At 36.2% G+C, this 15,467-nt stretch overlaps 1 protein-coding gene across 1 annotated transcript in view; it reads right to left on the reverse strand.

Annotated features, from left to right (window-relative positions):
• COG5 (component of oligomeric golgi complex 5) overlaps nucleotides 1–15,467 on the reverse strand; it is a 179,355-nt gene that overhangs the window by 90,827 nt on the left and 73,061 nt on the right. Inside the window, exon 7 of the mRNA XM_040061601.2 lies at nucleotides 14,046–14,176. Within this exon, the coding sequence (XP_039917535.1) occupies nucleotides 14,046–14,176 (131 nt within the window). The remainder of the gene's footprint in view (nucleotides 1–14,045; nucleotides 14,177–15,467) is intronic.

Here is a 15,467-nt window from a genome sequence, read left to right on the forward strand (position 1 = left end):
TATGAAGAGCAGTTTTTGTCTACAGAAGAGATGAGCTACTTGACATCAAAGAACAACTTGGGTCTAATGCACACGATAAGGACAATAATTTAACTTTATTTTAGCCTAGCTTCTCCCCCATCCCAAGAAAGCCATAAACAAACACTTAAATTATGAGTAGTATTATCAGCTTTGCCAGACTTCCTCTGAATACTCACAGCCAAGGTAAAAACCTTCAGCATATATAAAAGATTCAAAGAGGTTGTTGATAGAGATCCTTAACTAAAAGGGCCTTAGAAAAACTACTGCAACTAAGTAATTCCTCATCCATTATAAAAATTCAGCTGTCATCCCCCTCGTATTTTCTCTTGTATGAATGACACATAAATTGTGAACTTAACTACCATGAAATATAAATAAGTGTGGTATGGAAAATAAAATTCAGCATGCAAAAATCTCTTACAGAAACTGGAATACATAACAGTATAACCTGTAAAAACCAAAAGTGTTTCAGAACATTTTGCACTTTACCTAAGGCACGCTTTATTTACTAGTATAGGTTTCAAGAAAAAAAAAAGGGAGTGAATCACTTGTTCCTAAAAACTGTATACAGATGCAATGGAAAAAGTCTTCACAGGAGAAGTCTATTGTGCAAGAGAAATTATATGTAGGTGCAGTTACTTATCAAGATGTAGGATTAAGTTTGCTCTTTCACATACCACTATCAAGACACAAAATATGAGGTACTCTCAGTGTAGGGGAAAAGATTTCAGTTGTGGATTAAAAAACTAATCTGAGATCTAGTCAAAGCCAACAGCCTAATATTTTTTTAAAGTTCTTGTCACTAGTCCTAGAATTAAGAATGAAAGCCTCTGAACAGAAGTAAAAAGTATGCTAAAATTTATCTCTTTTGAAAAGAACATCCCATATTCTATAGGTATCCATTTTAAAATAATAAGCATGAGATCGATTTTTAGATGTTTACGTGCCAGGCCATTACTTCAATAATCCTCTTCATTCTTGTCAGCAGTTTTGCCATGTCAAATCTCAGAGCAAAGACTATTTTATTTACATGGCTATATAACTTAAGATTCAAAACTGTTCAGTCCAATGAAAGTTAATTTTCAAATCCCCTGCTTTAGAATATAATTTTCAGCTCATAACACTTGTTATTCTTTACACCTTACAGCTCATCATCTGATGAATTTAAGTCAGTGTCCAGCACTATACAAATCAGACTAAACCAGCACAAGTTTTCTTGACTCACTGTAGAACTCTGTGAATTTATTTATTTCACTATTTTATTTTTATAACCTGCACTGAAGCAACATATACTAGATACAGTGATGCTTTCCCACTGTGCCGTATATGAAAACACTGTCAGAGGGTCTCTATGAAGGGCGATATTTTCTATTAAGGAGAAAAATATTCTTGATCATGAGGTAGATTAAATTTAATTCTAAGGTGTGGTGGAGTGTTACCCTGGTTTTTCTGAGTTTTTTATAGCCTTTTGAATTTTCATAAATGGAGTCAGATTTTTAGTTACTGCACGTTATTAAGAGCAGTTTTCTAACTTTTCCCACATATGTAACATAAACAAATCCTTTGTTTTTCATTCTCTGTCCTTTGTTTGCATATTTCTAACCTGAAAACAATTGTAACTGACGGCTGGTGTGGCCAGTTAGCTTGAGAGGTGAAAACTCTAAAAGCCAATCTTCTGCTAGACCCACAAATGTATAAAAAGTAAGAAATAAACCAAAGAGGCTCTCTCTCTGCCTGGACTCAGCTTTTGAGCCGGATCGGAGGAACTTCTGCCCTGCGAAACGTCTTGTCTGCTTGTGGCTGCTTTGTGTGCCTCGGTGACAGAGCAGTGCTGATCCTAAATTAAGTGGAATGAATTCCCTAAAAGTATAGAAGAATAGTCTGTAGCTGCACAGCAAATGAAAAAGTCTTAAATCTTTGGAAAGGTTGCTTGTATTTATTTGCAGACAGTTTTGAATTTCAGATTCCTAGTGAGCATTTTAAAGGGGGATAAAACAAGAGTCAAGTAGAAAGACAATGAAAAGGCCTCATGCATTAATATCTCCTTAGGCAGAAAATACCACAAACCTGCAGCAAAAAGCAACCAACATTGTCATACCACAAGCTTCTACTGAGTGAAACATATGTGCTTGAGGAATTTGGTTTTCAATACGCAGTACACAAAAACCCCAACAGTAATAATAAATACTGACCTAGATCTAAATTCAGGAAAATCCTTCATCTAACACTAGTAACAAAGAACAAGGTATCTCATGCTTTTCTCAATTAAGTCAGTACTTCTTTCCCAATAAACACAAGGATAGCAACACTAAGCAGGAATAGCCAGATCTTCTATAATACTGATCAAGTACAAAAGACAACCAAATTTTTTGGACAAGAAATCAATAGGATTTTAGAACAAATCTCCAGGAAAGAGTAAAACCTGCAGCGCAGGAGAACATATGGCACCCTCCCATCCTTCATGCTGGTAACTCCTACTACAGCACACATTCCTTCCCAAATGCATATGGATTTTAGCTTTGCTCATATACAGTGCTGGAGGAAGGAGGGGAAAACACTGAAAGAAGTTCTTCTTCCACCCTCCCTTCCTCCCCACTCCTGGAGGGGAAGAGTTGCACAAAGCTCCATCTGATCTCTGGAGAGGGACTGTGTATCAGCACACAATACCCTGTCACATGCTCTGTGACCAAGAGGAACAGGACGAAACACGGACACGCTGCCCCTCTCGCCCCTGGCGTGGGCACTCCTCGTGCTCTGTCAGAGTGACAGGGGCAGAACAGCACTGCAGCCTCAGCACGGTTCAGCAAACAGTACAAGGGATGGATTTTGGCATTAACTAATTCTCCCTAGATTAGACAAAACACTCTCATGACTATTTTTGCTACTATGTTATCTCTATTACCCTAAAATGTGGGCCTCTAAAAATGTATTGCCTGGGTGCTTCCCGAGCAGTCGCCTTTCCCCAAGAGTATTCACCGAGGAATTCACCACTCCCTCCTCTTTTACAAGCCTTTCATTCTGGAAAGCCCCTCATGGATGGGGAAAAACTATGGCTCTGAAAAATGAATGAGGTGGACCTGTACATCTGGGTTTTTGGCCTGAGATGTCTCCAAAGCTGACAATGTTTTCCTTTCTTCTGTGCTTCCGAAATGTTTACCCAGCAGAAATGCTCGGCCTGGTTCAAGATGTAAATTACTGATTATCCAAGTAATTGCTCAAACAATCTTTATTGTACACAAAGAAATACCATGCTTGGTTAAAGAGCTTGCAAAAGAGTCGCTACCAAAATTTTTCAAAGTCCATTAAATGAAAACTTGAATGGATTTTATGGTAATACAAAACAAGGTCAAGTTAGAAAGATACAGATTTAACTTCATAATTTTAATAAATTATCACCATCATAAAAACTGTTATGAAACATAGAAAACTGAACAGCAAAACCAATGTCTCTTTTTTTTTCTGTTTTTATAATATTAATCTGTATTTTATGCTATTTGTTGCAGCTGTCTTTTAAAAAAACAAATCAGACTAGCAAACATAAGCACTACCTTGTCACAAGAAAAACAGTAAAGCAAAAGAAATCACGGTTTAGATAGTGATGGATTCTCTGGGAAAGGCACTGAAAGAGGTCATGGCACAAAATTATTGCGCAAAATCAGACACCGCTTTTAGTAAAGAAGCTTAGTGACTTTAAGGACTAAACTATTTTCAGTTAAATATGTATAACACACATAGCTGGAGTAATATTAAATAATTTACTTAAGCTAATTCTACTTTTTCCCAAAGAATTTTAAGATATAAAATAAAAGGCAACAACTCCCAATTAGGTATTAAAATTTCAGCCCAAACCATTTTATTAAACACTTGTATTATCATACGCTTCACATTAATATTACATGAATTATTGAAGACTGATTAAATATACATGTGTCTGTCCAAGCAGGTTTCTCCTCAAAATGCAATCTCTTGCTTTCTTCTGTTTTCAATATTTGCTTAAAGGCAGTACATTTGAGTCTGTGCCTCGTATCAACTAATTATGAATTCCTTACGCCACGGTGTACTACCTGCCACCCAGGGAAGGGAAAAGCGAATGGTTCACGCTCCATTTGCTGTTGACAACATCTCACTGGGGCTGTCTGCTTTGCAGACTACCCTGTGGAACATGTGTCCAGCAGACGTACAATTAACAGTCAGCGGTGCTAACTGATGAGCAACAAGAAATATCATACCCTTGGCCAAGCCACCCAAAGCCCCGAGCCAAGAGCACCTCCAGCAGCCGCAGGGGACACTGACAGCAAAGGAGGTGGCACTTCCCAGTTCTGCTGGGCTCGCCTGGGCCATGGGCTGATCTGCAGTAGCATTTCAGATACAAATACAGGGCTCCCAGAAGGCAGCTGGTGGGCTCAGCCCTGGTCACAGATTGGAAAACAACAGAGGTAATACAGCACGATGTCCAGAGTGAGAGGACTTCTTAATCTGGATGCTTTTGAAGGCGTTTTGAACCCTGTGGAAATGGCAGTGTAACGGTATCCAGCTGAAGGATGGAGGAAGGCAGGACAGCTGTATGCCCTATCCATGGGCACGTGGGTACTGCAGAGGAAGCTGCTGCCGCTGCCACCACCCCAGAGGAGACAGTCAGACAATCCAAGTCTGGGAAACATATCTCAGTTCTCTGCTTTAATGTGATTTGAAGAAAAAAAAATTCAAAGGACAGGAGACAAAAAAAAGTTCTCTTACTTCAAACTAACCAAATTTGAAGGTTTTACAAAACAATAGCTGCTAATACATCACAACACAGTACCTCCCCATACTGCCTCATCACAAAAAGGAAAACCTGTGCATTTTGCTTGTTCTAATAGACATTTCATAACTTCAATATCTAGTACAAAAAAATCTTTACGTTTTCAAGGCCTAAACCCGATCCTGAGTATTGCAGGAGTTCATCAGAACTGGCTGTGGAGTGAAATGCAGGTGACACTGCTGCAGAGCTGCACAGCCATGGGACAGCCCAGAGCTGGGGAGGCAGACTCCCAGCAAGAGGTGCTGACTGGGCAAGGTGGTGGATGGAAGGCAAGGGGCCCCTCCATGCCCTGTGCTCACCCCCACACCTGAAAACTTCGTGCTGAACATAAATTAAAGAACTAAAATTTACATTTCTTTTACAATGTTTTTTCTACTTCACCTGAAAATATTTCAACAAATGAATAATCACAGTTGAAGATATTTTCAGGTGAGAAAATAGAAGCTTCCAGGATTTAAGAAAAAAAAGTTATTTTCATGCAAGTGAAAAAAGCATTTTCTTGAAACAAGGCCAGTGTTGTTAAAAAGGGCCAGTGTTGCCTAATCACTAAAGCATAGAAACTTGCAAACCCAAATACTTCCTAAGAACGTGCCTCTTTACTTCTTGTCATTCAGAACTTCTCCGTATAGGCCCACTTGTGGAATAAGTTTTGCTAATACTTGCCTAAAACACCTGCTACACACTTTGTGAGGAGTTTGCTAAAGGATGGTGCAAAATTGTAAACAAAATCATTAATGAGAAAGGATCAATATTCAGAGAGTAACATGTGACAAAGGGTCTTCCACACATGCGCATGCATTCTAATACTGAGCAGGAAACCCCTAGATATTACTGTTATTTTAAAATCTTTCTATTTTCAAAAAGTTGCTATTAGACTTGCCCATATGTTCCAATAACTACAGCTCTCATGAGTCTTCTATGTTAATGGTAGTTAAAATAGTCTTAGAACACAGATACCTTAAAAAAATTACTATTTGAACTATATTAGCACAGTGCAGCTCTGTTCTGTCAAAAACCTGTTTCACTGAAAAGAGAAACTATCACAACTTGTTACCTCTTTGCCATTTTGCTTCTTTCTTTCTTTTTTTTAATTTTACTTTCAGCACCATCCTAATTTCCTCATACACAATGTTTAAGCATTAAGTATCTTAAAAGGAGAACATGTTGTACCTTAAATGAGGTAAAAAAATGAAAAGAGCCCATGTACTGAACAATCAGTCGCACACTATCATTTCAACCTGCATGCACAATGTTTCAGATTATGGGCACTCCATTTCCTAATTGTCTTTTTAACAAGATCTCCATATTTTCCCTCTACATCAATACTGGAGTTACATATCCGTTTATCTCAACGAGATAAATAAATAAATATTGCTAATGTTTTTACATTCAAAGCATATCTCCTCTGATTTAGCAACGCAACCTGTTAAAACAATGTCAAACATCTAATAAAACAGGTACTACTCCAACTGCCATGTTTCCTTGCCTGTTCTTCAATAATAATTTTTTGCTATAGTCACCTAAATAACACACTACATATTCCATTTAAATTTTGCTGATCTTTTTTTTCTGGCTATATAAAGTTTTCTTGTGTTCTGAAATTATTTCAATCAGAAAATACACCTAATACAATGTAACACAATGGGATTAAACAATGGCTGGACAGGAAATTTAGAGATGACCAACAAGACAGATTTTGTTGTTGTTGTTGTAAAACATTTAATAAATGAGCCATTAACACAAAGGATAATTAATGGTTCTCATTTCCTATGGAACTGAAAACACCTTTTGCACTTGTATAATAAAATACAGAGCTAACACCTGAAGAACTATGCATACAAACACCTTCTTTTTACTTGCAATACTATTTTTTTGTTATCGTTGTTACTACTGCTCCTAAAACCACTTTAATATGTGTTATGCCAATATTCCACCATCCTTTTTAATGCACATTTTTAGCCCTTACATGCAGAGGTTGCAAGCTGCAAAGTAAAAGTGAACTATATTGAAGTCAGACATTCATTTTAGCTATTCCAAGATTCAAAACATTCTATCATCTGTTCCTATGGAAACTGAAAGGATATTCTAGGTTATATCAGTATCAGCCGATTATGTTGCCGAGAAATCTGTGGTTTATTTTTAATCCATAGTTCAGAGGTATAAATTCATGCTTAGTGTTTAGCTTGGTGATTTTGAATTACTGAGGCGTGGTTAACGCTTCAGTTCCATTAGATCAGACTTTAAGATAAAACAAACTCCTTTTAGACCAGAATAGTAAAGCGGAAATTTTCTAAGGTCTGGTTAATCCCCATGAATTTACAGTTTAGATGTAGGATATAACTAATATACACTTGGAAGATATTTTTTGGCTGTTAGATGAGCCGTACATTGCTGCATCACATCTTAATAGAATAGTTCAATGAAAATAAAATTTAGATTTATACAAAACTCCTTCAGTAGTGCCATGCACCAGATGGCCAGATGAAGGAATCTGATTTAGCAAGTTAACAAGATCAAGAAAACCATAACCATAAGACTGAAGATGAGAAATAAAATTGAATAATGCAACATGAGTATATTTCTATGACAAAAAAACTTAAAGGTTAGGATAGAGTAAAACTTATGAAGACATTTAAACATATTAAGTGAAATTTCTCCATATGTATACAGAGCTACTCTAAAAGAAAGGATAGAAACAGTGTAAGTTAGTAAGATTTTAATTAAAACAGCCTCAAATGACATTGTGATCTTTCAGAACAAAAGCCAACATGACAGCTATAACATGTTGGAATAAGTCTTCTCTGTCTACATTAGAGTTAGAAGAAGCAGTAAAATGGGTGGTTAACATGAATTTAAATAAAAGGCTTTGGATTTCATACTCCATTTTCACTAAACAAAACTAGATGATTTAAAGTCAACTATAGCTACCACCCTCATCTTACGCTGAAAGTAGCAAGCAGGTTCAAATTTTCCTCTTTACAGGTAAGACTCCTTACTCTAGATTCAAATAATTGACTTCAAACTGAATAATCAGAAAATCCTTCTATTTCTATATCATACTGTAGTCAATCACTTTATTACAAAATAACTGTCTCAGTCTGGTTTCCATAAGTATCTCCTGCAGGGAATCAAGATTGTGGTATAAAAAGGAAATATACCAACTACTGCGTAAAGTGTACTATATTGGTTAAAATTTTGACAGTAACAAGGTTAAAGTCCAACTATTATCTTTCAAGATAGAAATAAATGTCAGAATATAAAGAAAAAAAGAAAAAAAAGAGCAATGATTACTTTTTTTAAACTTAAAAAAAGCACTCAAACATTTCAACTCTAGTTATTCCAGAATTTTTATGGGGGTAACCAACAGTATATGGAATAAAAAGGTGAATGGCTATGAGCCAGATTGGAGGGGTTCTTTTCTCTTTCTTTTTTTTTTCCCCCCCCTACTTTATTTGCTATTCTAATGATCATTTTGTAATTATGCACTTCTATGCAGTTATGTACATCTACATAACAGCAATCAATCCCACTGACATGCTGAAGCACATAAGCGCTTGTATTATTTAAAAGGTATGACAAAATATGATAGCTAATATATAAAAGCAGCAAAGGATAGGCAAAAACATCTGGAAACTAAAATTCTGCTTTTGACTAGCACAGTACATCAGCGTGGATAATCTAACAGATTCTAAGCTAAATGAACTAAAGCTGCACATTAAAGAGGCCCCCACACAACCACAGGGCACAAAATGACCTCCCGCTACAACATTAGACTTCATTCTACAGTGAAGCTCATCTCCACAGAGCTGACAACTTTAGAAAAGCACATTCATGTACTTGCACAGTCCATTTCACAACGAAGCATTCATCTGAAGAAGACACTAAACCAGCAAAAAGCAGGCATACTTTGATTTAAATCAAGGTGTTTAAATATCGTGAACTGATCTAGAAAAAAGGATGTTTCAGTGCAACACATACTCTTGCTAATGTAGACAAGATAGAAAGAAATGGAGAGACTCATGATCACAGGACCCTGCCCAGTCAGTCATGCTCCAAGAGCCATGCACTTTTGGCAGTAATAATTAGAAGCAATTAGAAAACACAGCACTACTATATTTTTCCACGTTTCATCAAAAAAGTGAAAAATGGAGCCCAATGCCAACCATTCTTAATATCTGAATATCTCAAACACCTTGAAGTACATTTGCATGACTGGAAAAATCTGCCACATGATAATAAATGCATGTATTTCTTAAGACCCTTGACATTAGACTGAACACTGACCTATGATTGATTTAAGAATAATTTCACCAATCTTGCCGTAACTCTGCAAGCTGTGATAGATAAGCACTCAGCTCAGAGGGCCCTGAAATGAAACAAATTATGCAACTTCTTGATGATTGTGTCTGGAAAACCGGTCAATTATGTACGTACTTTCCCCTCCAATGCCTCGGGGGATAAGAAACAAGACCTATTAGAGATCCTTGACAAGAGATTAAATGCTAGTCTATGAAAGATCTCAGATTAATTTCACCAATTTTCACCAATAACACTGCAAGATTTACTACACAAGCACCTAGCTTAGGGAACCCTGAACTGAGATAGATTGAGCAACTCCTGGATAATCACCTCCAGACAACTGTTAATTATGCAGACACTTCATCTTCCCATCACTTTTCTCAGGCACTAAGTAGCATTAGTTAAGAACACTTACACTTATACATCTAGTTAGTAATTTTTAAAGGTAAAAAAAAAAGCTGTACTTTTTCCAGAGCCAACAAGTGAGAAGAAAGATTCAGTATGAGAAAGAATGGAAAACAGAATAATTCACAAAACAAATTCTTCTCAATTAATTACTATATTAAAACTCAAAATGTCCCCAAATATGCCCAAAATAACAACAGTACAAAAATGTTACACTGTGAATAACTCAGAAATTTGTGTTCAGATCATAATGTTTACCTATTTATCCAGTGTATACAAATCCAGCATTTGAATAAGTGTCAGAAGTAGAATTTAGGATTTATTTTTCTACGTTATTTTCTCCTCTTCTTTATTTTGCAAGGTTATAATTAGGAAAGCTGTTCATTTCAAAAAAAAATAAATCTATGTATTAAAAACAAAAAAAAAACAAAAAAAACCAGCACACCCAATTTAACAAAGGGTACTTATTAGGCTAACACCAATGTTTTTCTTTCTCTAACTTGATTAGGACACTTCATTACATGATGACCAGAACAATTTCAATGAATTATCAATGAATTTGACTCTCTCCAGATCCATGCTAGATAGGTAAGTAGATTTATCCACACCTTATACAAGGAAATCGGACAATAAAACATCATAATAATTTCTCTAAAACCTAAAAAAAAAAAAAAAAAACAAACCCACCCACAAACAACCCCCCCACTAGTCAGACATCTACAGATTCCTCCAAAAGAAAAAGAAAGACCATTTTTATTCTGTATTTAAAGATACAGAATGCTTCTGCAACACACAGAAAGACAAACTGTTTAAAATGCAAACCCAGGGAAATCTGAATTCTGCTCTCATTTCTACACCACATCCTGCTAGACCTAAGTGGATATTTATATTTTAATCAATCTTTAATGATACCATTGATACCTCACAACCTATATCCTAATTATTACAATTTGTATCAGTAAAGTCACAAGCAAGAACACAGGTTCCTAACATATTTCACACATGTAAAAATCCATCCTTCTTTCACAGAGATCCACAGCTGCTGTATAAAGCATTGAACCTAGCTCAAACTAAGGTTACCTTTTAAGAGGATGGAGGAGATGGAAATGCAGCTCTTTTCCACACACACACAGCCTGGATCCTAAAGCTACCAATGTTGCCATTACCAGGTGGAGCTAAGTTTGTTATCCCTGGCTGTAAATCCCACACCAAGCATGGCAATACACAGCAGGAAAGGTTTGAAGCATGAGCTTTCTCATTTTTAAGTACAGCAGACACAAAACCGTGTCTGGAAAAACTGTTCTGCCTGGAACTGAACATGGTAATCTTAACAAACTTCTCTTTTCCCCAGTAATTTCTTATTATTCAGATCGCCTTATACAATATTGCTGTTGAAAACAAGGATGAAGCAGTACCAGGAGCAGGTCTAGATTCTTCAGTCTACGGTTCATCATGGGAGGAAAAGAAATGATGGGCATGTTTCAGGTGGTTGCAAGATGCAAATATATCTTTTTTTTTAAATTTCAAAGCAGAAAATATTGTTGGCCCCTCTGTTAGAAGGGTGGCTTTTAATCACGTTCTTGATGCTCTGCTAAACAGTCTTTCCTGCTTCCCATGCTATCTGCCATTAACCTATTTACAGTATGAAGGAAAGCTAGCAAGGTGTTTAGGACTAGAAAGAAAAATGGGGTTAGAATCCATTTTCTTTAAATTGTTCTGTGGATGACAAAAGACCATCTATCTGTACTACAAACACTAGGAGTGCCTAACAAAGCACACAGAACAATAAAAAAACCTGTCTGTAGCCACTGGTACCCACGTGCTCAGTTTTGCTGTTATTTGTTTTACTTTTGTCATCAATAGCAAAGAGAGCTTACCCTTCCTAAAAGGATTAGGAAGGCAAGTGTGGTTTGCAGATCTATGAGAGCCTGTTAAGTCTAGACACACTGACAGACACTTCCAGTTTATACCCAGATGGCAGCTTTAAGATACCACCAGGAACAGGAGCAGAAGGCTTCACTTCTAAAGCAGTCAATGGCTAATGCCACATTTCCAAAGGGCGAAGAGAAATACACAAACACCACAGTGGTGGATATGCCATAAAAACATGAATTACACTGAACAGAAAGAGAAAATGCATTACTTAGGTATAAGTATCTGCTTTCATGTGTTACTGCTGGACATTATTTGGGTGAATCTGTGCACAGCTCTTTAGCATGCGACTTATACATCATTAAACAAACAATAAAAATAACAAAAATAGTCTCTGTCCAAAGCAAAGGTGATGTATAAAAATGACAAAAGGAGCAGTTTAAACTTTTTAGCTCTGTTGTTTTTGTCAGAATAACTTCTAGCAGCCTCTCTGAAAAAAAAGCTGAATTCCAGAGTATTTGAATTGAATTCCATTCACCAAATTCTCATGACTTTTGTTTAAAAATAAATACTTCCAGTCTTACTGTTTAAAATGTATTTCTGCTTCCTGCTTCTCTTCTAGGTGAACACTGAAATGCTCTAAAATGGAGACATAAGGGTAATTTTTCTCTTAAGGTGTTGCTGAGAAGTGCTGCATGAAATATAGAAATATAGCTTGCTCTTACATAGGCAACTGATCTCATATATCATTTACACAGCGGATGAAAACAAGGGTGGAAACTAAAACTGCATTTGCAAATATGAATATCAAATAACCAAAGAACCACCTGGATAAATACAGATGCACTATTCTCAAAGGTACAGACAGCTACCAGAATACATACTGGCACGAAGACAGCTCATCTAAGGAATTCTGTAGTACCTAATGCAGGAGAAAAGATGAAGGTCCCATGTCCTCCTTAAGGAAATCTCAGGGGTTGGAAGGTATAGATGTAAATCAGCTTATCAATAAAACACAATAACAAGAATCAAAGACATGCTATTCACTAGTCATACTTTGAATTCTAGATTTCTTGGGCAATGCCCGCGTGCGTATTTTCTAAAGCAAACTATTGTTCTCAACGTTAAATTCACAAATCATATCCAACAACAAACCTGTGATGCATAACCCACCACCTCCTCATGAAAACATCTCCACTTCTCATATGACTAAGCACTAATAATTTTCTTCCAAACACTGTCCCATTTGTTGGAAACAGGCCCCTGGCTAAAGCACAACAGGCATATACTTTAATAATCTCTTGATTACCTGGAGACAGCCTGGAACACCTAATAAATCTGTCTATTTTTCAAGTGGAGTGGGATTGATTTCCCCAGGGTTTCTTTGTCAGTTCCATTTTAGTACTTAATATGAAGAGAAAATTATCAGAGAAGGTCAAATCTGACATGAAAAACTAGGAGTCCACACTAATGAAGACTTTTGCTACATTTAAAATAAATGTCCACTTGGTTTTTCTTCGGCCCTATCTTCTGTCAATCTTTATTTAATAACGCGTATACTTCATAGCTTGCAAAAAGTGCAATCACAGCTTGGCAACATACTCAAATAGCCAGAAGTTTCAACAGTGGAATAGTAATCAAGTGAAAAATGGAGTGGTTTTTTCCTACCAGGTTTTTATCAGCAAATAGTCAAAGGTATTTACCACAACCATGACTTCTTACTGCAGAAAATTTGTTGAAATGACAGATCTAAGTAAAAGTTTGAGACACGCTGATAATTTTAATCCTCAATTGTTTAGTCAAGCCAATTTATTCAATAGGTTTTCTGTATACGTTCTATTTTCATGTTAGTCTTCAACAGTACAAACAAATGCTATACTGACTTACAGAGAAGTTTAACACTTGGTAAGAAACAGCATAAAAATATCTTGTTCTAAGCCTCTTCGTTCTCTAATTTAAGATCCAAATTTGATAGTAACTTGTACCATATTTCTCCTCTTACTCTGGCAATGAGGATTTAAAATACTTTGGTTTTTGAAGAATATTAAAAAGTATGGGCAAAAGAACATTAAATTATACAAAGGCAAGAAAATAGCACTAAAGATACTGCAAACGGCTAAGAGATGTAGCTCAGTTATTAAGATGTCGATAATTACATTTCATATGAATGAATGTAATTATACATATTCATTTTTATTTCCCTACAGTGAATATTTACCTCAAAGTTTAAACAGCTCTTTGAAGTTTTAATGCAAAATTTTCAAATCTTTTCAATATATTTCTGCACAGCTAAAATGCAGAAATCTTACAGGCTTAAGAAACTGCATTTTTCATATTTTTCTGTAAAGCTTGGCAACATTGGCAATGCTGTATATGGCGTTGAATGCATCAAGCTTGTATGACAGTGTTTACAGTTCACCTACTCTCTTCCAAATCACAGGGTCAGATGCAGCAAAATTTTATTCTTGCAAGTACTGTGCAAGACCAGTTTTGTCAATTTATTTGAATACAGTCATGTGTGAGAATTTCTCACATAAGACTTTTTTCTTGTTTAACTTACACTGGACAGTGATACACAAAGCAAATCAAGCTCAAGTTCTTCTACACTTTACTTTTGAAAGGAAATAAAGAACAAAGTGTATTTTACCTGAGTCTCCACACCTTGCTCAAGCAACCTTTTAGCCTGGTTTTCCACCTCAAGACGAGCTCTTGCAATAAAAAGCAGGTCATTTTCAATTACTTCTATTCCAGACAGATCTATCCCTTGAGAAAGATAATCTATAAAAGCAACAAAACATTGATAAGCATGACACAGGATAATGGAACTATTTTAAGCATGTTAAAACATTTCAAAGTTACAGTCAGTTCCAAGGGACGTTTCTGTACACAACACTTGACAGTACAGAACGTCAAAGTAATGTCTTCTACCAGAAAAACTGAAAATCAGAGGAATATTATTTAAGAAAACCTGGATATTGAATACACTGAATTTACTTCAAGACACTTCTCTAAACCCAGAGACTGCTGAAGAGGTGCAAAACATGAGTTCTAGGAGCTGCAGAATCAAAACCAGAGGCCACAAAGAGACAAGAAGTCATATCCTTGTTCCAAAGAATTAACTAGATCATTAAACTTGTCTAACTACGTGTTCAAATAAGCATAATTTGCTCTAAGATCTGAAATTAAAGGTGCATTAAAAGGCTCAAATTATACTTCATATATTTAAACTACTAAACATTTTACACTACTAAATGAGGAGAGGAGAGGAGAGGAGAGGAGAGGAGAGGAGAGGAGAGGAGAGGAGAGGAGAGGAGAGGAGAGGAGAGGAGAGGAGAGGAGAGGAGAGGAGAGGAGAGGAGAGGAGAGGAGAGGAGAGGAGAGGAGAGGAGAGGAGAGGAGAGTTTGTTTTCCTTTTTAATGACAGAATCATCAAAAAAATTATTACCATCATGTAAATCACCATCAGTCAGGTGGAAATCACCATCAGTCAGGTAGCTACAGATTACTAGGCGGCACTGCTGACTGCAGAAAAAAAAATCTATTCAAATTCAGCTTTTCTCATTTATTTTTTTGCCCCTTTTAATCTTTCTGGTTTTAAATTAATCCAATTCTCCATGACCAGGTAGCCTAGAACTTTACTGCTTACCACCAAGATAATGCAGAACTACTCTCATTTACACCGTTTTCCTAATAAAGCAGGTTTTCCACTGCTTTTTTTGAAAGATCAAATAAAACTAACAAAATAATGGCCAAGGCATTTCACCCAGCATCAGATTCTTCCTTCATAAGATGACGTTCCACTAATTCCACTTATAACCAGTCCTCTATGACTTCCTAATAAAGCTATCTTCTTTTTAGTCCTCACAGTAAGTTTATTAAGGCACAGACTTAAACATTTTAACTAAGCTAACTGAACTTTTAAATATTTGCCAAATAACCTTTCACTTTAGTAGCCATTTATTTTTGTTTACTGAGAATAAACTAACCTAATTCTCAGATTAATTTCAGCAATCACGTTCACAACTGAACACAAATTTCCAAGTGAATCATTTCACAGCTATGCAGAGAA

Source organism: Hirundo rustica, chromosome 4 (assembly GCF_015227805.2).
Source record: "Hirundo rustica isolate bHirRus1 chromosome 4, bHirRus1.pri.v3, whole genome shotgun sequence".
NCBI classification, from domain to species: Eukaryota; Metazoa; Chordata; class Aves; order Passeriformes; family Hirundinidae; genus Hirundo; species Hirundo rustica.